This window comes from Hypanus sabinus, chromosome 30, assembly GCF_030144855.1.
Source record: "Hypanus sabinus isolate sHypSab1 chromosome 30, sHypSab1.hap1, whole genome shotgun sequence".
NCBI lineage: Eukaryota > Metazoa > Chordata > Chondrichthyes > Myliobatiformes > Dasyatidae > Hypanus > Hypanus sabinus.
In genome coordinates, this window is record NC_082735.1 from 27,458,169 (window position 1) to 27,485,460 (window position 27,292).

Below are 27,292 nucleotides of genomic sequence, written 5' to 3' on the forward strand. Positions count from 1 at the left end.
TGTGTACTTCTTGCTATGCTAATGCCCGTTTTAAATTTCCTGGCCAGTCAAAAAAAATCGCTACCACCCCACCACCTGTTCTGTGACATTACATTTCAGACCAGTTAACCAGGAACAAATTATCACTAAATTTGTGTCTACTCACATTTCCTAAACTGAACTCTGCTCTCTGTCTCGACCTTCCTCTAATTCTCTTGCTTTTGTTTCCGATCTGCTTAATTTCAGCTCTCCCAATAAATTGATACTCATCTCCGACTTGGTTCATGTAAATTATGTTAAAATGGCTGAACATTTCCTTCCGGTGTAGAGGGAGACCATTCAGCCTATGAAGTTTAAACTAGAACTCAGGGAAATCTTTCCAGTCCCATTGCCTTACTTATTTCCCTCTTGATGTTTACAAGTCAACACCCAGCATGTTCTTCCTTCTAGGAAAAATTGAACTAGGTTTTTATAGCTACACTAGGAGGATAGAAGATAAAGAAAATTACTGAAATGATGCTCTTTGTTCTTATTATAAATTGAGTTTTGAATCAGAACTTACTGTTGTCTAGATTGCAGATTAGTTCTAGATTCTTCTTCATCCTTATTTGGGATACCAGTAGCTATACTTGTGCAATCCCTGAGCATCTCCTAAGAAAGTGAATAAAATAATTCCCATACTTATGAATAAATATGTTCACATGAGAATAAATGAGATAATTTAAAAATGTTGTTTTTCTCATTTGGTTTTCATTTAGATTCAAAATATTCCATACCAAGACAGAAACAGTAGAAGGCCAACGAACTCCTAAGACAAACTCTATGATTTAGTTCAAGGTCGATCTGCATGTTAGCTTTATTTTTTGACACCTTTTCCTCAAATGAGAATCTGTCTTTATTTCTCAACAACCTTTTCGAAGTTTTAAATTTCACACTTCATATATTAAAATTTATTTTCTAATTTCAGTCTTAAATGGTCTAGCTTCAATCTTACTTTTGAACGCATTATTTTCCCTCTGAATGCCCTCCTATCAAATTCTGAATCATTTTATAATTTCTTATAATCAAAGTTAACTCAATGAATTCTAAACTATGTTTTCATTTTGGTGAATTTGCAATGTAATCTTTAAATGATAATATTTAAAAGTCAAGTGAAATATCCGTGAGTACTTTGAATTTGGCAACAGAAGGTCTTATGATCAGATGGGAGTAGCCCCGAGGTTTCTCAGCTTTAATTACGGATCCACTGAAATTCAAGCTGATTTTCACCAAACCAATTAATTGATACTCACCCTCAATGAATATCATCAAAAAAATAACTCTAAGCATGCAATGGAACAGAATGTTGGTCAATACTACCATAAATAATCAAAGTAGCTTCAGAAAGTCCAGAAGGACTTGGAGCAGGTGATAAGAAAAATAATAGAAGGAAATAAACCATTTTCTTTATAATTTATCAGTTTTAGTTACTACTCCATGACTGAATCAGTAGCAGTTCCTCTTCCTTAATAAGAACTGCCTCCAGACCTGTGTGGTACTAACACAGTTTTAGACAAAGAATAAATCTAAAAGCTCTCAACAGGTCATCTATAGATCATTGTGGAACACCCATAGCGACAGAATTGCATTCCATAGTAATCTGTAACTATAGCCTAAGCATATTCACCACTCTTTCATCAGCAGCAAGATAGGAAACTATTTCTAGTTTACTGAGGAAGAAGAGGAGCAGACAAAATGTAGCAACAGGCAGACCTGAAAATGAGAGGTTAACTGATGAAGATACATGTATGACAAAAATAAAATGCTAAAGACAGTGAAAAATTACCCCATAACCAATTGACTATAACAAAATTCTACAATGCTGTCATATCCATATACTGAGGTATATGATTAAACAGCTAAGGATATGTTCATATTCAGTAATGCAGAGGACGAAAGAACGTAATAACTTAATAAATAGAAGCAGGAATATAGTATCTTGTCCTGTGCACTTACACAAGATCAGCACAACAATCTTGCACTAACCCTATATCCTTAATTCTCTTATTAACCATATAATCCCTCCCTTGAATATCCTCAGTGACTGATCCTCCATAATCTTGTCAGATAAGGAATTCCAAAGAATCATAACATTCTGGGTGAAGAAATTTTTTCTTATCTCAGTTCTGAATGGTAATTCACTTATTTTGTAACTGTGACCCTTGGTTCCAGACATTCCAGCCAGGAGAAATACTAATAATTTCTCTACCCTGTTGAACCCTCTAAGAATATTGTACATTTCACAAGATCACTTCTCATTCACCTAAACTCAAAGGCAAGTCTAGCTTGTTTAAACTTTCCTTTAGGACAATCCATCCACCAGAAATCAATCTGGTGAACTTTCATCACATTCCCTCTATCACAAGCACATTGTTCCTGAGATAGGACATCAGAGGGTGTAAAGTATTTGAAATGCGCTCCATTGTCTTTCATTCTTTCACATTTAAAAATGACTCCACTGACTCAAACTGCAAATTAACTTTACAGAATCCTGCACAAGGACTACCAAGTCCCTTTGCACCTCAGATTTTTGAATATTCTATCCACTTAGAAAATAGTCTATGCTTTTATTCTACCAAAGTGATGAGCACACACTTAACAACACTGTATTCCACCTTCCACTTCTTTGCCCATTCTCCTATTCTGTCTAAGTCTTCCCGAAGCCTCTCTATTTTCTCAAAACTATCTGCCCCTCCACCTATCTTCAAAACATCTGCAAACTTGTGCACAAAGCCACCAATTCAGACAACCAAATAACAGGCATATAATGTAAAAAGAAACGGTCTCAAATCAGAACCCTGTAGAACAACACTAGTTATTGGTAGCCAACCAAAAAGGGCTCTCTTTATTCCCACTCTTTGCCTCCTGCCAATCAATCAATGCTCAATCCAGGCCAACACCTTTCCTATAATATCTAAATATACAACACCCACTGATTCTTCTTTGTCTATCCTACTTGTTAATTTTTTCAAAAAATTCCAACAGATTTGTCAGGCAAGATTTTCCCTTAAGGAAACAATCTGACTACGTCCTATTTTATCATATGCCACCAAGTCCCCTGGAACCACATCCTTGACTCCAACATCTTCCTAACCACTGAGGTCAGACTAACTGGCCTATAATTCACTTTCTTCTGCCTTTCCCTTCTTGAAGAGTGGAGTGACATTTGTAATTTTCCATTCCTCCAAAACCATATAATTACTACTGCTTCCACAACCTCTTCAGGCACCTCCTTGAGAATCCTGGGGTGCATCCTGGTCCAGATGACTGATCAACCTTCAGACCCTTCAGTTTCCCAAGTCCTTTTCCCTAGTAATAGCAATTTAACATACATCTGCCCCAAACACTCTCAAATGTCTGATATACTGCTAGTGTCTTCCATAGTGAAGATGATGCAAAATATTTATTTGATTTGACCACCATTTCCTTGCCCCCCTTTATTACTGCTCCAGCATCATTTTCCAGTGGTCTGATATCTATTCTCACCTCACTTTTTATATGTGAAGTAGTTTTTGGTATCCCCTGTATTATTATTGGCTAGTTTATGTCCATATTCCATCTTTTTGTTCTTTATGATGTTTTAATTTCTTTGTGTTCATTTTAAAAATCTTCCCAACCCTCTAATTTCACACAAATTTTTCCTCTATTATCTGCCCTCTCTTTGGCTTATGTATCAGCCACGGTTGTGTCATCCTATCTTTAGGAAACATTTACCTATTCAGTGTGTATATATTCTGCACTTTCTGAATTGTTCCCAGAAATTCCAGCCATTGCTGCTCTGCCGTTAACCCTGCTGGTGTAACTTTCCAATTAATTTTGGCCATCTCTTCTCTCATGCCTCTGTAATTCCCTTTACTCCACTATAATACTGATACATCTGACTTTAGCTTCTCCTTCACAAATTGCAGGGTGAATTCTATCATATTATGATCAGTGTACCCCAAGAGTTCCTTTACCGTAAGCTTCCTAAACAATTCTGGTTCATTGTACAACACCAAATCCAGAATAGCTGACTTCCACTAGTGGGCTCAACCATGAGCTGTTCTGAAAGCCATCCTGCAGGCACTCTATAAATACCTCCTCGTGGGATCCAGAAGCAACCTGATTTTCTCAATCTACTTGCATATTGAAATCCCACATGACTTTTGTAACATTGCCCTTTTGAGATACATTTTCTATCTCCCATTGTAATTTGTAGACCTCATCTTTAATATTGTTTGGGGGTCTGTATATAACTCCCATCAGTCTTCTTACGTTTGTAGTTCCTTAGCTCTACCCACAACAATTCTACACCTTCTGATCCTATGTCACCTCCTTTTAATGATTTGATTTCATTATTTACCAACAGAGCAAGGCCACCCCCTCTGCCTTCCTGCCTGTCCTTCAGATGCAATGTGTATCCTTGTACATTAAGCTCTCAGCTATAATCTTCTTTCAGCCACAATTCAGTTATGCCCACAATGTCATACATGCCAATCTGTTACTGTGCTAAAAGTTTATCTACCTTATTCTGTATACTGAGTGCATTCAAATAAAACACCTTCAGTCCTGTATTCATCCTTTTCGATTTTATCTGCCTTTACATTGCAATTCATCCTGTTGACTACAATTTTGCCCCATCATCTGCCAAATTAGTTTAAACCATCCTGAAATCTGGCTGCAAGGATATTGGTCTCCCTCGGATTAAGGTGTAATCTGACTCTATTGTACAGGTCGTAGCTCTCCAGAAGACATCCCAATGATAGATAAATCTGAACCCCTGCCCCCTACACCAGTTCCTCAGCCATATATTTACCAAATCATCCTATTCTTACCCTCAATGGTGCGTGGCATGGGCAGCAATCCAGAGATTACTGCTCTGGAGGTTCTGCTTTTCAGCTTTCTACCTAGCTCCCTAAAATCTCTCTTCAAGACCTCGTCACATTTCCAACCTATGGTATGCGACTGGTGGAGGGATCCCCAATCAAGCTGTAGTTGTCTCAGCCACTCACGTCCCCACAATGCTGGTCTTCCCATCTTTACCATGTACAACCTCAGTGTGGTTTTTTGGCTGTTGTATTTCATTGTCAAGAATAACATTCTCATAGGAGTTATCTTTTTTCCAATACAAGTTCTTAGTTGAGTATCCGCAGGCTTCAGTTCAAAGTTCAACGTAAACTTTATTATCAAAGTACATACATATTACTATATGCAACCCTGAAATTTATTTTCCTGCAGGCATTCTCTGCAAATCGAGAGAATTGTAACTATGACAGGATCAATGAAAGAACAACAGGACTACAGAAGACAACAAATTGTGCAAAGCAAATATAACTAAATAGCAATAAGTAATGAGAACATGAGATAACGAGATAGAGTCCTTAAAGTGACATCATTGGTTGTGGGAATATCTCAATGGATGTGTAAACATGAGTAGCTATCCCATTTTATTCAAGATCTTGATGGTTTTGGTGTAGTAAAAACTGGTGGTGTGAGCCCTGAGATTCTTGTACCTTCTACCTGATGGCAGCAGTGAGAAAAGAACATGGCCTGGTTGTTGGGGGATCTCTGATAGTGGATGCCGATTTCTGACAGTATTTCATGTAAATGTGCTCTATGGTTGGGAGGGCATTACCTATGATGTACTGGGTCGAATCTATTAGCATTTGTACGTTTTTATGTTCAAAGGCATTGGTGTTTCCATACAGGACTGTAATGTAGCCAGTCAATACACTCTCCACTATGCATCTTTCGAAGTTTGTCAAAAGTTTTGGATGTCATATCGAATATCCACATAATCCTAAGAAAGAATAGGTGCTGCTGTGCTTTCTTCACAATTGCACCTACTTGCTGGGTCCAGGACAGATCCTCTGAAATAGTAACGTGCAGGAATTTACCTTTCAAATCTACTCAGCCTTTTTTCAGTCCTGCCAAAGGGTTTCGACCCGAAACGTCGACTGTACTTTTTTGCATAGATGCTGCCTGGCCTGCTGAATTCCTCCAGCATTTTATATGTGTTGCTTGGATTTCCATCATCTGCAGATTTTCTCCTGTTTGTGATTTGATTATTACTCTGTGAAGTCTCTTCCAGGGATACATACCCTGAAGAAGTTTAAATCTTCCCTTCGACAGGAGTTCAGTGAAACTCTCTCTCACTGTTCCCCTGCTATGATCACCTATCACCTGGCATTTCTCTCTCCCCTCACCTTTCAAATCTACCCCTCAGCTTTTTCTCTCTGGTCCAGGTTTTTGGCCTGAAACGTTGACTATATGCTTTTCTATGGATGCTGCCTGCACTTCTGAGTTCCTCCAGCACTTTATGTGTGAACATGGCCCAGTCCACTGACTGAAAGCAATCCTGTGATTGTTCCTCTGCTTCCTGCAACCACCTCTTAGTTGTCTTAATCTCTGGAGCCTTGCTTTTTAGGCTCTGCCTGTACGCCGGTAGAAGGACACCAGCCAAGTGATCTGATTTACCAGAATGTGGTCTGGGCAAAGAATGGTAGGTATTCCTTATATTTCTGTAACAGTGGTTCCAGTATATTAGGACCTCTGGTGCTACAGGTTATATGCTGATGATAATTGGGTAGGGTTTCCTTCAAACAAGCATTTGAAATGCATAGGGATAGGCTGTTTATTGTCTGCAGATGACATTGTGCAGTGTTGCGAATGCTTGCTCATAGTCAGTCTCTGGTGGTATTTAAACTGCAGTCAGGATCATGGATGAACTCCTGAGGCAAACAGAATGGTCTGCATTTGACCAGTAGGTGTTCCAAGATGGGGAAACATGAGGTTGACTGAACTGCCACATTGAAGCACCACAGGAATTGACCATAAAACACATGCATCCTCTCTTTGCCTTCCCCAAGTCTGCAGTTCAGTCCATTCTGTAAATTGTAAATCCTTCTGGTCTGACTGCTGCATCTGGTGTGTCCACAGATCACCAAGTTTTGATACAGCAAACAACTGAGATGTTTCTCATCTGCTTCTAATATAGCAGTCTTGCCTTCCGATCCTTAGTTTTGTTCTCCAGTGACTGCATATTCTCCAACAAGATGCTGGTTAGAGGAGGCCTCATCCCTCTATGTTTCAGCCCGGCTTGGATCCTCCCTCTCCTGCCACACTTTCAGTCATGGCAATGAGCCTTACAAGCACTGTGCCTGACTGGTCTGGGTTCTTCAGTTGATCGTGAGAAAACTGATGATGATTGCCAGTGCCATCTTGTAGTTCAGTATCTTTGAAATGCCACTCAAACTCATTTTGTGGAATGACTGAAACAGCCAAACCAGTATCCAATTCCGTTTTAATTAATTTGCCATCCACTTCTGGTCTAAGTTATATTGCTTGTCTATTGTTAGTTTTTATATTATAAATCTTAAGGCTACACAGACTTGCTGTTACTCTCATTATTATCAGATTTTCACCAACAACAGGTTAGTGTTCCTTTTGAAACTGCAACTTAACTGTTTTCTTCTTCACATCTCTGTGCAGTCCACTTAATTTTCTCTGCCTGATATGCTCTTTGTATGTGTCCTACTTTGTTGCATTTTCTGTAAGTTTTGCCTTTAAATCTGCATTGGTCTGGTGCATGTGAGCCCCTGCCACAAAGGTAACACAATTTGTTTGGCTAAATTGGTTTGTGTTTAAACACGACAATTTTAGTTATGCTCACTCTCATTCCTGACTGCAATTCAATTGCATGTGTATCTGCAGTTTCCAATGAAACTGTGATTTCAACAACTCTTTTAAATTTGAGCTGTGCTTCAATCAGGAGCTGCTTTTGAATGTTTTCTTGTATGATTCCACAAACTAAACTATCTCTATGTGCATCACTATACCTATTATCGAACAGACAATCTCTTTAATTCAGCCACATACGCTGAAATGGACTCCCCTTCTTTTTGATTCCATCTATGAAACCTAAAGTGTTCTACAATCAACAATTGCCTCAGTTTGAAATGTTCCTGCATTACTTTTACAGCATCAGTAAAGCTCATTTCTGCTGGTTTGGTAGGAGCAGTCAAATTTCGAAGTAAACTGTATGCTTTTAAACCCAAACACGAGGAAATCTGCAGATGCTGGAAATTCAAGCAACACACACAAAATGCTGGTAGAACGCAGCAGGCGAAGCAACATCTAAAGGAAGAAGTACAGTCAACATTTCGGGCCGAGACCCTTCGTCAGGACAGCACTTTGTGTGTGTTGCTTTTAAACCCAATGCACTCAGCAAAACTGGTACTTGTTTCAAAATAATTTGCTTAGTACACAAAATTGAGTTATCTGTTGTGTAATCAAATGTGTCACTTTCGGAAGTAGCCAGCCATTTCTGCATTTTTCATGATTATTATCACCCAGTACTCACACTTTATGAACGTGAATTCTTTCGTTTACTACCTCTTTTTTTAAAACCACACAATATCTGCACATGCTGGGCTTCATTTTTTATACACCATTCCTCACTGCGTTTTTGTTTGGTTCAAACATTTCGCTGTACTTCATCAGGTTGATAGCCGTCTCAGGCTTGTTTTAAAATTATCTTGTTGCCAATGTTATATTTTGTAACTTCAAAACATTAAACTAATTCAAAGAAAGACATGGGAGTCTGAAAGATGGTTCTAACTTCATGTTTCCTTTAAGCAAGGCGCACACATATCACATGGCAGTGTGACCTCATGAACAATTCATATTTATACTTATAACCTTTAATGAATCATTTAAACAAACAAGAATGCTTAATCAACCAACATAAATACAAGATTACTCAAATATTATTAAAATATTAAATACACAACAGCTGTCAATACATCGAGTGCTTGCTTGACATCTACCTTTGGCACTATGTAAACTGTGGTCAGGATCACTGCAGAAAACTCTTTCAGTAAGTAGAATGGTCAGCAATTAATCAATAGATGTTCCAGGTCAATAGAACAAGAGTGACAGAGTCCACTATGTTCGAGCACGATTAGTTTATCATGAAAGAGAAACAGTCACCTCTGGCCTTTCTCGATGCTGCTATCTGATCTGCCAGATATCTCCCCTTTCCATCTTGTCCTGATTCAGGGTCTCAACCCCAAAACTTAACAATTCCTTCCACCCCCATGCAACCTGCTCAACTTGCTACCTTCCTCCAGCAGCTTGTTTCATTTTTTGCTTCTGATTCCAGCATTAGCAGGCTCTTGTTTTGTTTTTTTTCCCGGATATATTACTATGGATCCTTTCATTCAAAACGTTCATAGATTTAAGAGATGGGAACATAATATCAATCCCTGCAACACCACACAAATGACAGTCTCTAAATATGAAAATGACCTATTTATTTCTTCCCCTTGTTTTCTGTTAACCATTCTTCAATCCATAAAAGCCCCAATATAACATGCTGTAATTTTGTTTAATAACTCAGTGTTCTGAAAATCCTAATTCACCATAATACCACAGCATATAGAAGCAGAAGTAGGCCATTCAGCCCATTGAGGCTGCTCCACCATTCAATTATGGGCTGATCCAATTCTTCTAGTCACCCACACTCTCCTGCCTTCTTCCCATACCCTTTGGTGCCTTGGCTATTCAAGAACCTATCAATCCCTGACTTAAATGCACCCAATAACTTGGCCTCCACAGCTGCTTGTGGAAACAAATAACATAGATTTACCACTCTCACCCTCTGACTAAAGTAATTTCTCTGCATCTCAGTTCTAAATGGATGTCCTTCAATCCTGAAGTTGTACCCTCTTGTCCTAGACTTCCCTACCATGGGAAATAACTTAGCCATATCTAATCCGTTCAGGCCTTTTAACATTTGGAATGTTTCTATGATATCCCCCCTCATTCTCCCAAACTCCAGGGAATACAGCCCAAGAGCTGCCAGACATTCCTCACGTGGTAATCCTTTCATTCCTGGAATCATTCTCGTGAATCTTCTCTGAACCCTCTCCAATGTCAGTATATCCTTTCTAAAATAAGTCCAAAACTGCACACAATACTCCAAGTGTGGGCTCATGAGTGGTTTATAGAGCCTCAACATCACATCCCTGCTCTTATATTCTACACCTCTAGAAATCAATGCCAACATTGTGTTTGCCTTCTTCACCACTGACTCAACCTAGAGGTTAACCTTTAGGGTACCCTACACAAGGACTCCCAAGTCCCTTTGCATCTCTGCATTTTGAATTCTCTCCCCATCTAAGTAATAGTCTGCCCATTTATTTCTTCCACCAAAGTGCGTGACTATACACTTTTCAACTTTGTACTTCATTTGCTACTTCTTTCCCCATTCCGCTAAATTATCTAAGTCTCTCTACAGGCTCCCTGTTTCCTCATCACTATCCGCTTCTTCACCTATTTTTGTATCATCGGGAAATTTAGCCACAAATCCATTAATCCCATAGTCCAAATCATTGACATACATCGTAAAAATCAATGGTCCCAACACTAACCCCTGTGGAACTCCACTGTTATCTGACAGCTGGCCAGAATAGGATCCCTTTATTCCCACACTCTGTTCTACCAACAGCAACTCACAAAACTTAAATGTGATTTCCCTGGCACAAGTCACTTCTGTTATTATTTTTCCTCCCTCCTTTCTGAATTGGTGGAGTTACATTTTCTATTTTTTAATGTATGAGAGCTACTTAAAATGAATGAAAGTTGGGAAGATGTCATGGCATATGCGCCAACTCCATGGTCATTGCTTTCAAAACCTGACAATGCAGGTCATCAGTTCATAAGAATTTATTGGATTTCAGTCCCATTAATTTCTTCAATAGAGTTTTCCCACAAATTCATTTCTGCTCCTCATTTACTTTGCACCTATTGTTCTCAGAGAGGTTTTCTGTTTTCTTCCATGAAGAATGACAAAATATTTGTTTAATTTTCTGCGTTCCCCTTATTCCCTAATAAAACTGATTCACCATCAATAACTCACTCTGAGACGTAAAGGTGAGATATCGACTTTTATTGACTGGAAGAAGGAACAAGCAGTGAGTGACCACCATACTACATCCTGGAGACTGAGGCTGGGCTCTGGCCTCAATCGCCTTTATACAGGGGTCTGTGGGAGGAGCCACAGGAGCAGTCAGCAGGGGGCTTGTCCAGACAGGTATATGTAGTTCACCACAAAAACTTTTCATATCTCAGTCTGCAAAGGACCTGTCTTAACCTTCATTAATTGTCTTTTTTTTGTACATTTTCATGGAAGCTACTACAGGATATAGTAGGGCATCACGGTATTGTAGAGGTTAGCACAACACTTCACAGCACAAGCAACCTGGGTTTAATTCCCACCACAGTCAGTAAGCAGTTTGTACATTCTCTCTGTGACTGCGTGTGCTTCCTCCAGGTGTTCTGGTTTCCTCCCACAGTCCAACGATTGGTTCCTCTCACATTCCAAAGACCTATCAATTGATAGGTTAATTAGTCATTGTAAATTGTCCTGTGGTTAGGCTAGGATTAAATTGGGTGACTGCTGTATGGAGCAGCTCGAAGGACCGTAAGGAGGAAACCCATGCAGCCACTGGTAGAATGTACAAACGCCTTACAGGCAGCAGCCGGAATTAAACCTGGGTCGTCTATACAGTAAAGCATTGTGCTAACCACCATATCACCATGCTGCCCCATTCACTGCTGTTTCTTAGCTCCACCCAAGCTGATTCTATTTCTTGATATTTTGACTGATCCATTTTCATTGTTATTGTTATCTTGTCCTTTATCAGGACATTTTCTCCGCTTTATGCATTTCTCTCATTCCTTCTAAAAGTACATTTGAATAATCAATTCTTAATCTCTGCCCCTTTACAACCTTGCCTTTGTCACAGCCATTTGACAGTCACCTATCATATAACCATATAACAATCACAGCACGGAAACAGGCCATCTTGGCCCTCCTAGTCCGTGCCGAACCCTTAATCTCATCTAGTCCCACCTACCCGCACTCAGCCCATAACCCTCCACTCCATTCCTGTCCATATACCTATCCAATTTTACCTTAAATGACACAACTGAACTGGCCTCTACTACTTCTACAGGAAGCTCATTCCACACAGCTATCACTCTTTGAGTAAAGAAATACCCCCTCGTGTTTCCCTTAAACTTCTGCCCCCTAACTCTCAAATCATGCCCTCTAGTTTGAATCTCCATCTATCTGAATCTATTTGAATCTATCATTTATATTTGTGCCACTAAATGAACACAATTCATCCATTAAATAAATGCTAATGTAAAAGCTGAAATGATTGCTATTTTCTACCACGTTATGATCAACATCTTACCCTATTCCTGCTCAGTTCACCATGATAAGTAGCAGAGTTTATTTATTTCCATATTACTGTTCATCACAGGAAAAGTCCTTCCCACCATTAATCACATCTACAAAGAGCAGTGCATACAAAAGCAGCATGCATCATCTGGGATCCCTCCCCACCAACCCAGGCTATTCTCTCTAGTTGCTAACACACCAGGAAGGAGGTACAGGTCCTTTACCAGCAGGTTCCGGAAGTTATTATCCTTCAACCAACAGGCTCTTGAACCAACATGGATATCTTTACTCCCCACAACACTAAACTGACCATTGAACACAACCTATGGACTCACTTTCAAAAACTCTCCAACAAATGTTCTCTGTATTATTTATTTACTACTATATTTTCTTTTTGTATTTACACAGTTTGTCAGTCTTTGTGTGTAGTTTTTTTTTATTGATTCTATTGCACTTTAGTTCTATTGTGACTGCCTGTGAGAAAATGAATCTCAGGGTAGGATTTGGTGACATTTGCATACTTGATAATAAATTTACTTTGAACATCGAACTTATTCAATTCCACTTAATGTCCAGAACTGACTGAGTACACTAGACGCAAAGACCAGAGCTGTTGGTATTATCGTGATTGTATTGTTTCACACTTATTCTACACTTGTTAGCAGTGGCATTTATGTTTGTGGAAAGTTGCATACATCAAATCCATGAACAAAAGCAGGGAAAACCCATTTCACCACAGTCCACTCTTTAATCAGCCCACTATTAATTATCAGTGAGGTGACACAAAGTATAAAGAATAAGTTACTCTCATCACCTGTTCACTTAAGAAAACAACTTGACTTCAACAAATACTACTTGGTTCTAGATATTCAAATATAGTCTAAATATCTGAACTCCAGAGAGATGCTAAATTTAACTCCAAAGAGAATGCACCAAGATAGCATTTCATGAAGTATGGTACCCAAAGGTTCAAGTGAATGGAATTAGATGGAAAATGTTAAATTGTTTTTTTAAATTACCTGAATACAGGAACCATCTTTCAGCAATTAAAATCTTTGGATAAGGATCTGTAGCAGTTTTTCAACCTTTATGAATATTGTTGGTCGTTTCCTTGGGCTCACTCACTGCACAAGAAAGTGATTGCTGCAAAGATGAACTTTAAGATACAAATCTTAAACTATTTATGATTTCTCAGAAACCTTCCCACTTATTTATTGATATCAATAAATATTTATAAGCCAGTTAGCATACTGTACCTTAATTTTCAATGCAAGTTCTGAAAGTCTTGCTTCCTTATCTGCTTTAGTTTCTCTAAGTGGAAATACATTTTCATTCCAATGCTTTTCTTTTTTCTTGTATCGTACTTTTAAAGGTGCACATTCTTTTAATATGAAATCTCGACATTTGTCCTGGTGTAGGAAGATACACCACCTCTTTTCTGCTTGCAGTATAATACTGACTCGTTGCATAAGAACATCGACATTCGAATTCTCATGAATTCTGAATACAAAGATAAATGAAGTCACATTTTGCAATATATAAATGTTAATCAATATTATAAAAGTAGTTTGATACAAAAGTAGTAAAAGTGTTAAATATTTTAATAAAAAAATAACTACTGTTACTGATATATCATTCAGAGTTTTTGGAAAAATGACTTTGGTCTATTGCCACGATCAAAATATTTTCAATGCTGTACAAGATTGGTGTGGAAAATAGTGCTACAATTACCTCTGGGTTTACTTTAACTGAGAGAATCAACAAAAAAAAGCCATGTTTAAAATTTTGACCATGCAATGTTCTACACATAAAATTTTAACATTTTTTTCCTTCCATTCACCTTTACTGATTCACCTTTTCCTGCTTTTGGCATTTTTGCCTAAAATACAATTGTGCAGTGCTGCTATCTTTTCAGTATTATGCAATTGAAAATAACTTTACCCTCAGTCAAACGTGATAATGACATTTTCTGGATTGTTCACTTTACTCTGGAAATTCAACCGGGCTTGATGCAATTGCCAATTGCATGTGGGATGATGTCACTGTCCTTGAATTTGAGCATTCTGGGGTAAATTAGCCAATTATTAATAAGTTACCATCTCTAGGCACTCCACACTGATACCACTAACCCTTCCCTTACCACTCACCTACGTGGCTTGAAAAATGGTGCAAATTTCTGGGGCATTGGAACCAGTTCTGGGGGACGTGAGACTGGTATAAACAGGACGGTCTGCACCTGGGCTGGACTGGAACCAATGTCCTAGGGGGAGCGTTTGCTACTGCTGTTCAGGAGGATTTAAACTAATGTGTCAGGGGGATAGGAACAAGTGCAGAGAGACAGAGGGGTGTAAAATGAGGGTAGAAGCAAAAGTAAAAGTGGCAGGCAGGCAAATCCAGGGCAAAAAGCAAAAAGGGCCACTTTTCAACGTAATTGTACAAGGGCTAAGAGTGTTGTAAAAACAAACCTGAAGGCTTTGTGTGTCAATGTGAGGAGCATTTGTAACAAGGTGGATGAATTGAATGTGCAGATAGTTATTAATGAATATGATATAGTTGGAATCACAGAGACATGGCTCCTGGGTGACCAAGGATGGGAGCTCAACATCCAGGGATATTCAATATTCAGGAGGGATAGACAGGAAAGAAAAGGAGGTGGGGTAGCATTGCTGTTTAGAGAGGAGATTAACGCAATAGAAAGGAAGGACATTAGCCTGGAGGATGTGGAATCGATATGGGTAGAGCTGCATAACACTAAGGGGCAGAAAACGCTGGTAGGAGTTGTGTACAGGCCACCTAACAGTAGTAGTGAGGTTGGGGATGGCATTAAACAGGAAATTAGAAATGCGAGCAATAAAGGAACGGTAGTTATAATGGGTGACTTCAATCTACATATAGATTGGGTGAACCAAATTGGTAAGGGTGCTGAGGAAGAGGATTTCTTGGAATGTATGTGGAATGGTTTTCTGAACCAGCATGTCGAGGAACCAACTAGAGAGCAGGCCACTCTAGTTTGGGTATTGAGCAATGAGGAAGGGTCCGTTAGCAATCTTGTCATGCCAGGCCCCTTGGGTAAGAATGACCATAATATGGTGGAATTCTTCATAAAGATGGAGAGTGACATAGTTAATTCAGAAACAGAGGTTCTGAACTTAAAGAAGGGTAACTTTGAAAGTATGAGATGTGAATTAGCTAAGATAGACTGGCAAATGATACTTAAAGGGGTGACGGTGGATATGCAATGGCAAGCATTTAAAGATCGCATGGATGAACTACAACAATTGTTCATCCCAGTTTGGCAAAAGAATAAACCAGGGAAGGTAGTGCACCCGTGGCTGACAAGGGAAATTAGGGATAGCATCAAGTCCAAAGAAGAAACATATAAATTAGCAAAACAAAAAACGGCACACCTGAGGACTGGGAGAAATTCAGAGATCAGCAGAGGAGGGCAAAGGGCTTAATTAGGAAAGGGAAAAAAGATTATGAGAGAAAGCTGGCAGGGAATATAAAAACTGACTGTAAAAGCTTTTAAAGATACGTGAAAAGTAAGATTGGTCAAGGCAAATGTAGGTCCTTTACAGTCAGAAACAGGTGAATTGATCATAGGGAACAAAGACATGGCAGATCAATTGAATAACTACTTTGGTTCTGTCTTCACTAAGGAAGACATAAATAATCTTCCGGAAATAGTAAGGGACCAAGGCTCTGGTGAGATGGAGGAACTGAGGGAAATACATGTTAGTAGGGAAGTGGTGTTAGGTAAATTGAAGGGATTAAAGGCAGATAAATCCCCAGGGCCAGATAGTCTGCATCCCAGAGTGCTTAAGGAAGTAGCCCAAGAAATAGTGGATGCATTAGTGATAATTTTTCAAAACTGCTTAGATTCTGGATTAGTTCCTGAGGATTGGAAGGTGGCTAATGTAACCCCACTTTTTAAAAAGGGAGGGAGGGAAAAACTGGGGAATTATAGACCGGTGAGTCTGACATGAGAGGTGGGGAAAATGCTAGAGTCTGTTTTCAAAGATGTGATAACAGCACATTTGGAAAGAGGTGAAATCATCGGACAAAGTCAACATGGATTTGTGAATGGAAAATCATGTCTGACGAATCTTATAGAATTTTTTGAAGATGTAACTAGTAGTGTGGATAGGGAAGAGCCAGTGGATGTGGTATATTTAGATTTTCAAAAGGCTTTTGACAAGGTCCCACACAGGAGATTAGTGTGCAAACTTAGAGCACACGGTATTGGGGGTATGATATTGATGTGGATAGAGAATTGGTTGGCAGACAGGAAGCAAAGAGTGGGAGTAAACGGGACCTTTTCAGAATGGCAGGCAGTGACTAGTGGGGTACTGCAAGGCTCAGTGCTGGGACCCCAGTTGTTTACAATATATATTAATGATTTAGACGAGGGAATTAAATGCAGCATCTCCAAGTTTGCGGATGACACGAAGCTGGGCAGCGGTATTAGCTGTGTGGAGGATGCTAAGGGGATGCAGGGTGACTTGGATAGGTTAGGTGAGTGGGCAAATTCATGGCAGATGCAACTTAATGTAGATGAATGTGAGGTTATCCACTTTGGTTGCAAGAACAGGAAAACAGATTATTATCTGAATGGTGGCCGATTAGGTAAAGGGGAGATGCAACGAGACCTGGGTGTCATTGTACACTTGTCATTGAAGGTGGGCATGCAGATACAGCAGGCAGTGAAAAAGGCAAATGGTATGTTGGCATTCATAGCAAAAGGATTTGAGTACAGGAGTGGGGAGGTTCTACTGCAGTTGTACAAGGCCTTGGTGAGACCTCACCTAGAATATCGTGTGCAGTTTTGGTCCCCTAATCTGAGGAAAGACATTCTTGCCATAGAGGGAGTACAGAGAAGGTTCACCAGATTGATTCCTGGGACGGCAGGACTTTCATATGAAGAAAGACTGGATCGACTAGGCTTATATTCACTGGAATTTAGAAGATTGAGGGGGGATTTTATTGAAATGTATAAAATTCTAAAGGGATTGGACAGGCTAGATGCAGGAAGATTGTTTCCAATGCTGGGGAAGTCCAGAACGAGGGGTCACAGTTTAAGGATAAAGGGGAAGCCTTTTAGGACCGAGATGAGGAAAAACTTCTTCACACAGAGAGTGGTGAATCTGTGGAATTCTCTCCCACAGGAAACAGTTGAGGCCGGTTCATTGGCTATACTTAAGAGGAAGTTAAATATGGCCCTTGTGGCTAAAGGGATCAGGGGGTATGGAGAGAAAGCAGGTACAGGGTTCTGAGTTGGATGATCAGCCATGATCATACTGAATGGCGATGCAGGCTCGTAGGGCCGAATGGCCTACTCCTGCAACTATTTTCTATGTTTCTATGTTTCCACCTCCAAGCTCACAATATATCACAAACACATATAGTATCATACAAGCAACAAGGAAACAAAAGTTGTACAGTACATAATTTTTCAAAGGAAACAAAGTCCATTTTAATACACAGTGATCAGAGTGGTCAGTGTCCTTAAACAGTAATGATGATAAGGGTTTTGTTGGATGGTTCAATAACCAACCAAGAATGGTTGAAGGGAAGTATAATTGGTGTGGGACTTAAGGCTTTTTTACCTCCTGCTGGATGGTAGCTGCAAAAAATGGTATGGACCAGATAGTGGGGCTACGTGATGATTGACGATGAATGTTACTTTCTTGAGGCAGCTTCCACTGTAGATGCTATTAATAATGGGAAGGGATGTGCCTGTGATATATGAAGTAGAGTTCACTATTCTGTGCAGCTTCTTATGTTCCAACATATTTGAATTGCTGTACCAGACCATGATGCAACCAGTCAGGATACTTTCAACAGTACATCTGTATAAGTTTGTTATCGAGTGTTTGGTGACAAATTAAGTCACTTTAACCTCCTAAGAAGTTAAAGACATGCTTTCCTTATGACTGCATTTCAACCAGCAACTCAATAAGAAGGCATAGGTATATGGTGAGCAGTGGGAGGTTTAACAGAAGATCTGAAGGATAATATTTTTGCACAAGCATAACTGGATAAATTACACTGTCTCAAGAGGTAGGGAAATTAGGTACATATAAGAAAAAGGTAAATTACCAAGGCATACTAAACTATGCTGCTCTATCCAAAAAAGTGGCAAATAGAACTTAATCCAAGTGCACACTTGAGAAGGTAAAAAGAAAGCAGCAGAACACACAATGACTGGGAGGTGTAGAGGAACAGTGAAACCTAGCAGGACAAGTAGATGAAACAATTTAAAAAGCATTTTTACAGTTTCTCTATATTAGCTGAGGCAAAGAGTACAAGAGCAGATTGGGTACTCTCCAATTTCATCTAAGCCTCGTTACACCACAGCTTGATTATTGCATACATTTCTGGGCACTATATTGTGCCAAAGATGGGATTCATTAGAGATGGTGCAGAGGAAATGGATGGCCAAGACTGTAAAAAAGATGGACTGTGGTCATTGTCTTCGGTTAATTGGAAATGTATAACATTGATGAGTCCAGAATGAGTAAACAGGAAGGACATGATTCCTCCAGCTGAGAGGTCATAAACAAGGCGGCAAATATTTAATGTAGCTGTTACAAAGGTTAGATACTGAACAAGCATGACAGCGGTCTTTAATTTACTAACTGAAATGGTAACAGAAGAGAACCCTTAATCGCGATTAATAAGAGGCATGCATATTAAGGAGCTGTGAACTGTAGGCTTTGGATCAAATGGTGGAAGATTAATTAGGTTGAGAAACTCTCTATTTGACTATCATTTTTACAATGGGCCAAATGGTCTCCTTTTGAGGTGAATAATCTCTAGGATTGTAGAATAGCCATATAAGAGTGTTACAGAAAGAATTTGAGTCAGTTTCCATTTAATCAGTTGATTAAACTTGAGCTTGGATCTTTGTACTTGCTAAATTGTAATCTTAAACCATCTGTCAATAAGTTATCAAAGGGCTAGGAAATCTGTTCTCATTCTTGCTCCCACCTTTGTCTCATCTCTGATGGTAGATTTCCACTTTGCCCTAATTTAACAGGAGGAATTGTGATTTAAGCAACTGAGAATGCATTTTACAGTACTGTGCAAAAGTCTTAGGCAGATATATGTGGCTAAGGTGCCTAAGATTTTTGCACAGTACTGTATTTGTCAATGTGCAGCAGAGAACAAGTTTGTAAACCTTGCCCGAGCAAAGGATGTTGGGAATGGCACTGTAGGAAGGGTATGGGACAGGTGGTAGAAACAGAGTGCTGGTGTGGGAGATGGCATAGGTGTAGACACACGCAGCCCTAAGACAGTAGGCAAAGTCATTTGATTGGTTTATTGATCATTAAGGATTGTCTCTCTGGTGTTTCCTGCTTCCTCTACTCTCTCCCCCTTTTCCCCACCATGATTCCTCTCTCCCTTCCCACTCTCAGCCACAATAGAGACCCATATCAGAATCAGATTTATCATCATTTACACGTCATGATTTCTTTTTCTTTGTGGCAGTACAGTACAACATAAAATTACTACAGTACTGTGCAAAAGTCATAGGCGCCCTAGCTATAGTGTCTAAGACTCTTGCAATGGTGAAATAGGTGGTGATACATCATATCTACAAAGCATTGGGAGTTTGATTTAATGTACATGGATTCCCTGATACAAAAGAAACTATTATTCATTAAATTCTAAATATAAGTCAATACTTTTGGCAAAGACGGTTATAAACTTTTCTCACCTCATATACGTATTGCTGAATAATGCAGTAAACATACTGAAACACAGGAATGACGTAATGCTAATGTAAGTCCCAATGATAATGTATGCTAAAACACGATCTTCATCTGCTGTATCCCCCAGCTGCCATTGATCTTGAACACTAATCCGAAAAATAAAGAATAATGCTTCATCCAATGTTCGTAGTTCTGAAGTTCCTACATGTGCACAGAAAGAGTAGAAATTTACAGTTTATTTGAAAATAGATTCACTTAATATTGAAGTTTACCTATCATTTTGATGAACACAAAAACAAACACTATTAAGTATTGCTAACAACATAGTAAAAGAAATATCAGAACTGCTCATATATGACTGAGTAAATATATACTTACTGATATTATACCTCCAGGTGCAAATATATGGTCACAGAAGCCAAACTTCTGTGGACTACCTATTCAATATCTGCAGCTTGTGGGTTCAATGAGTGGGAACCAATGCATATTTTGTAAATCTCAAGACTCTCCATTCTGGAGCAATTAACTCCTCCTGTTTTGGGCTATGTTTAATTGGTATAGCTATTTTTTTTTACCACCCCTTTTATCTTATGCAACTACTTCCACCATGATTACCCTTAATATTAAAGGAAGATGATAATAGTGTATGGATGACAACATTAAGACAAGTCCATGTAAAGCAACTTCAAATTTGTTATCTGATAAAACTTCAATAGACAATAGACAGTAGGTGCAGAAGTAGGCCATTTGGCCCTTCTAGCCAGCACCGCCATTCACTGTGATCATGGCTGATCATACACAATCAGTACCCCGTTCCTGCCCTCTCCCTATATCCCTTGACCCCACTATCTATAAGAGCTCTATCTAACTCTGTCTTGAATGCATCCAGAGACTTGGCCTCCACTGCCTTCTGGGGCAGAGCATTCCACATATCCACCACTCTCTGGGTGAAAAAGTTTTTCCGCATCTCTGTTCTAAATGGCCTACCCCTTATTCTTAAACTGTGGCCTTTAGTTCTGGACTCACCCATCAGCGAGAACATGCTTCCTGCCTCCAGCGTGTCCAATCCCTTAATAATCTTATATGTTTCAATCAGATCCCCTCTCATCCTTCTAAATTCCAGTGTATACAAGCCCGGTCGCTCCAATCTTTCAACATATGACAGTCCCGCTATTCTGGGAATTAACCTTGTGAACCTACGCTGTACTCCCTCAATAGCAAGAATGTCCTTCCTCAAATTTGGAGACCAAAACTGTACACAATCCTCCAGGTGGGGTCTCACCAGGGCCCTGTACAGCTGCAGAAGGACCTCTTTATTCCTATACTCAATTCCTCTTGTTATAAAGGCCAGCATGCCATTAGCTTTCTTCACTGCCTGCTGTATCTGCATGCTTGCTTTCATTGACTGATGTACAAGAACACCTAGATCTCGTTGTACATTTCCTAACTTGACTCCATTTAGATAGTAATCTGCCTTCCTGTTCTTGCCACCAAAGTGGATAACCTCACACTTATCCACATTAAACTGCATCTGCCATACACTTGCCCACTCACCCAACCTGTCCAAGTCACCCTGCATTCTCATAACATTCTCCTGACATTTCACACTGCCACCCAGCTTTCTGTCATCGGCAAATTTGCTAATGTTACTTTTAATCCCTTCATCTAAATGCTAATGTTACTAATGTTACTTTTCACACTAGCTCAGATCCTCCTATTCTACAAGGATGGTTTTATACAAGAAGATCACAACATGACACCAGCCTTAATTTCTTTACCACAGGGTGAACCAAATTCTTAACCCCCTTTCCCCTTTCTTCTTGCCCTGATCTTCAAAAACAAGTCCAAGAATCTTGGAGTATTTTGTAATTAAGATTAACACCACTTGTTGCTTCCTTTCTTTTCCACAGACTGTAAGACATACCCTTCTCCAGCTTCTCTCCTATCTCCTCTAGTAGGACTCATGCATCTCTTTTCTATCTGCATTGTATTCTGCGTTGTATGTTTATTATTGGTATTATGGAAACTAGTCACGTGAGTAGGGGCGTGGTAAAAGCAAAGGGAGTAAGTTACATATCTGTACTTTGTTCTGGGCAGGTTGGAGTTGGGTACTGAGGTTATATCTTTTGTTGGCTGCTTAAGTCTGCTTTTTTACGCTTGATTACACGAGTTTCATTACTTCAAGATTGTATGTTTTGCTAATTGCTAACAAAAGATTGATTGCAGTTCTTTGAATTTTGGAACATCATTACTGGAGTGATTGGAAGGCCTGTCATACACGGGTAACAATCCGTAGAGGCTGCAAGCAGTGGCAATTAATTTGTTAGAATTGGACACTCTGCTTCACACGTCACACTGCTTGATAAAATATATCAAAAACTACTGATGCACTTGATCCTACTCTTGCTAAACTGCTGACTAATCTCTCTCATCAGGAACTCGTTCCCTTTCCTTCAAATCTGCTGTTATCACTGGTTCTCCTCAAAAGAAAGTGTACTCCATTTACAAATTAAAATCCATTTCCAAATTTAGTTTCTTTTCAAATCCAGAAATGTGTTGTAGCTTCCCAAATCCATGCCCTATTTACCCCAAGATTGCTGACTGAATCAGTTTTCTGTATTAGCTACAGTACTAAGACAGCTCTGATCCTAGATGAGTGTTTAAGGTAGCCTTTGTGGTGAACTACGTGTGCCTGTCTGGACACGCCCCCTGCTGACTGCTCCTGTGGCTCCTCCCACAGACCCCTATATAAAGGCAATCAGAGCCTGGGCCCTGCTCTCAGTCTCCAGGATGTAGTACGGTGGTCACTCACTGCTGGTTCCTTCTTCCAGTCAATAAAAGCCGATATCTCGCCTTTATGTCTCAGAGTGAGTTATTGATGGTGGATCAGCCTTTCCTATTTTCAACCCGAGAGCAGTTTTTGACATAGTTGGCCACACTTCCTTCCTCCAGTCTCTGTACCCAGATCAAACAGAGGGGTAATCTGAAAGATTCGGCCTTCCAAAACTGTCAGTTAGTCCCAAACCTCTGCATTTTACAGCATACTTGTGCAAGTCCATAACTTATTTCAGTTTAACAATTGAATGCTGGCAATTTCATTTGGAACTACTGGCAAAAGGCACAAAACCCAGACCAAAAATAACCAAGATAACAATATTGATCCCGTGTCCTTAATAGTTAGTGCCTTCTAGTTCAAGAATTATCAGTGTATACCTTCTCTGTACGTTATTGGCTGTTATCCATGATAATATATTTTTACCCCAACCTTATAAGCCTTCATCTGATTTTTAAGTGGCACTTCATTAATAACTTTTAAAATTAACATGGGTAGAACTTTTAATAAAACTACAACATGTTGACTATTACTATTCATATTATGTTTTCCTGTGCTGTCATTTTCTTCATGATGGATTCCACATGACATACAGTTAAATGGCCTATAGTCCTCTATTTGATTCTTTCATCTTTCTTGAATAGTACTGTTACTTTTGTAGTTGTCCACTCAACTGAGACCTTTCCAGAATCATATTCCACCACTTACTCTTATTTTTGACTATTAAGATGCATACTATCATATTGAGGGAACTTATTATATCATTGTTGAATTAGTTTGCTTAGTATTCTTCTTTGTGATAACTCTTTAAAATTTCCCAAGTGTATATTGTACTACAAATAAGAAAAGAACTAGGGAGAGGATAGGTTCACTTAAAGACAAAGGAAGAAAATTGTGTCTGAAGCTAGCAGAAAAAGGTGAGGCACTACGAGTACATTGTACTGGTGTTCAACAAGGAGAAGGAAGTGGAGGATAATGAGATCAGGAAGACCAACTGCATATTGTTATTCTAGGGCATGTTGATAAAGAGGAGGAAGTGTTGAGCTCTTGAAGAATATTGAAATAAATATGTCCCCAGAAACTGCTGGAATTTATCCCAGGTTATTGAGAAAAGCAAAAGTAGAAACTGTTGTGCCTTGAAAGAGATTATTTCGTCTTCAGTCACAGGCAGAGGTCCTCGAGATCCAGAAAATAGCCAATATTGTTCTTTGCAAAAATCTGGCCTGATCATAGAAGACAGAAGAAAACAGTGGAGGGGAGACATGTTGAAACCTGTTTTTTTATAATAATGTTTTGGATGAAATGTAGGGGAACTAATTAGTAAGTTTGTAAAAGACACAAACATTGCCACTTCTCCTCACTATTCACAAAGTTGCCAAAAGATTTAGCAAAAAGGTGGGCAGAGAAATGGCAAAGGGAGTTTAATCTGGGCAAGTGTGAGGTGTTGCAGTTTGGGCAGTCAAATGTAAGAGAAAAGTATGTGGCAGGACCCTTGGGAGTACAGTTGACCCTCCTTATCCGCGAGGGATTGGTTCCGGGACCCCTCATGGATACCAAAATTCGCGGATGCTCAAGTCCCTTATTCAACCTGTCTCAGTGCGGTGGACATTAGGACCCAGTGGCAGAGATCTGAATCCGCAGTTTCTGTTCACGAAAATAACCACGATCACGATTGAAAATAAAGTGGAAATAATTTTGACATGGATAGGCTTTTTCCATTGAGAGTAGGGGAGATTCAAACAAGAGGACGTGAGTTGAGAGTTAGGGGGCAAAAGTTTAAGGGTAACAAGAGGGGCAATTTCTTTACTCAGAGAGTGGTAGCTGCGCGGAACGAGCTGCCAGTAGAAGTGGTAGAGGCAGGTTTGGTATTGTCATTTAAAGTAAAATTGGATAGGTATATGGACAGGAAAAGAATGGAGGGTTATGGGCTGAATGCGGGCCAGTGGGACTAGGTGAGAGTAAGTGTTCAGCATGGACTAGAAGGGCCAAGATGGCCTGTTTCTGTGCTGTAATTGTTATATGTTTTATGGTAATAAAGCGATCAGAAAGGGGTGAAATGCCATTGGTCATTGGCAAAGCGTTAGGCTACGTCGGTCAACGATTGGAACAATTTTAAAGGATAAAGTGAGAAAGGCTCTGTCCCAATAAAAGCTACAATTATTACTAAGCAATTCAGTGGTTTAATTATTGGGTTTTTGATCCTCCACATCAACCCGGCACGGTGGAGAACGCACTCAGGAGCAGTCTGTCCCTGGATCGAACTCAGGAACTTCCGTTCCCAAGCACGGTGCTAAAATGTATGTTCTTTAGTGTTTTACATGCATAGAAAGGTAAAATATATACTAAATACTAAGTCAAATGTTTGACTAACTGACACTAAATAATACCGGATGTATCTGTCCTGATTCACTTAGTAAGAGAACTTCCGTGTTTTTTTTTTGATCTCGATCCACATTAACCCACACACATCCTCCCGTATACTTTAAATCATCTCTAGATTACTTATAATACCTAATACAATGTAAATGCTATGTAAAATAGTTGTTATAGAATAGTACAGCACATTACAGGCCCTTCAGCCCAAAATGTTATGCTGACCCACAAACCCTGCCTCTCATATAACCTTAAATTCCTCCTTTATACTGCATTGTTTAGGGAATAATGACAAGAAAAAAAGTCTGTACATGCTCGAACAACAAGTGCAGGAGAGCACTTCTGGGTTTTCGTGATTCGCGGTTGGTTGAATTCGCGCATGTGGAATTTGCGGATAAGGAGGGCAGACTGTATTGATATGCAGAGGGACTTGAAATCCATGGCTCCCTGAAAAGTGGCTACATAAGTATATAGGATGGTAAAGAAGACACTTAGCATTCTTGCATCGATGTCAAGAGGTCACAAGCACTAGGCACATCATAATGTGCCTAGAACTGTAAGGAGAGATTGAACAAACTTTGATTGATTTCTCTGGAATGTCAGTGACTGAGGGGCAGTATGATAGAATTAAATAAAGATATGAGAGGCCTAAACAGGGGAGATATAGTGCTTTTCCCAGAGTGGAAATGTCAACTACAAGAGGGCATAGTTTTAAGGAGAGAAAAAATTTAAAGAAAAGTTACAAGGCTAATTCTTTACACAGAGTGGTAGTGTTTGGAACACACTGCCTAAGAAGCGGTGGGAGCAGATATGATAGTATGTTTAAGGTACATTTGGACAGGCACATGGACAGGCACATGAACAGGCAGGGAATAGAGGGATATAAATCATATGTAAGCAGAGAGGGTTAAACTTGGCTTGGTCAGCAGATATCATGGGCTGAAGGATCTGATGATGCCTCTGTTTGCATGTGCTCAGAGACTGATCTCCCACCTATCATTAACTCATTCACTTAAGGAGAGGATAGGCCTTGCAATGAGCATCCATAACATAAGCGTTATTTACCAATTTGCTCATACTGTAAAACACAGCACTGCAAACATAAAAATTCACAGTAAGACCCTGGAAAATGTGGATCCCTTGGAAGCCACCTGTCAATATGACAGCAAAGTCCTTGATTAATTTGGGAAAAGGGTGTTAAAGATCAAGACTTCAGACTTGGCGCAAACTCATGGCCCACTTGGTAGCAATAATCCCCAGCTTCCAACATGATGTGGAGAAGACATCAGCAATTCATGGCAATGGAAACATATCACCTATGCTGTGACCACAAAATTGTCACTAGAAAGATGAACAAAAAAATTGTGTCTTTTCCCTAGGGATATTCAGCTGGCTCTATCGTGTATACCAAGTCTTTCTCATGCCTGACATCAGACTCCAAAAGTACATTCTCTGCACTGAGCCGTGTCTTGGGAAGAGATTATCAAAAAGATAAGATTCAATAAATAAAAACAGAAAATGCAGTAAACGCAGCAAGTCATCAAACATCCATGGAAAGAGAAACAGAGTTGAAATTTTAGGTACAAGAATTGGGAAAGAGTGTTAAGTTAATTTTCTTTTGAAGAGAACATGGGAAAAGGATGGGTAGAGTGAAAGAAATATTCTGAAAATCTGAGATTAAATATACTAATGTGGCAGTTAGAAGCAGACTATGTTATTCTGTGTCTGATACTCATCGTTGGTAGGCCGGCTGGTGGTGCAGTGACTCCGGACTCTGGAGCGAAGGTTCCTGAGTTCAAATCTAGTCGGGCTGCTCCTGGACATGCTTTCTATCCATGCTGGGTTGAGTGTCGAGCTCACAACTCAGCTTCATTAAAAAAAAACACTGCACTGTGAGAAAGACATAGGGACCACTCACAGAATCTTTGCTCCAAGACAGCCATTTGAAAAAAAAGTGGTCGCTGAGGCTCTGGCAGAGTATGGCACACACAAGAAAAATCACTGTTGGTAAGAGAACTGTGAGACATGCCCAGTACACCAAGCTATATTAACTGATAGAAAAGGACTGAGTCAATATCACAGATGAATAACTGGTAGTAATGGCCAGTTCTAATACAGCAGTAA

At 39.5% G+C, this 27,292-nt stretch overlaps 1 protein-coding gene and 1 long non-coding RNA gene across 2 annotated transcripts in view; one reads left to right on the forward strand and one right to left on the reverse strand.

The window, feature by feature from the left end:
• Positions 1-27,292, forward strand: part of LOC132383488 (uncharacterized) — a 124,651-nt gene that overhangs the window by 17,730 nt on the left and 79,629 nt on the right. The gene's annotated exons all lie outside the window — the stretch shown is intronic.
• The window catches only part of LOC132383487 (uncharacterized), a 101,024-nt gene that overhangs the window by 13,756 nt on the left and 59,976 nt on the right, over positions 1-27,292 (reverse strand). The window contains exons 7-9 of the mRNA XM_059954488.1: positions 19,968-20,163; positions 13,504-13,747; positions 542-630 (exon numbers count right to left, since the gene is read on the reverse strand). Coding sequence (XP_059810471.1) covers positions 542-630; positions 13,504-13,747; positions 19,968-20,163 — 529 coding nt within the window. The remainder of the gene's footprint in view (positions 1-541; positions 631-13,503; positions 13,748-19,967; positions 20,164-27,292) is intronic.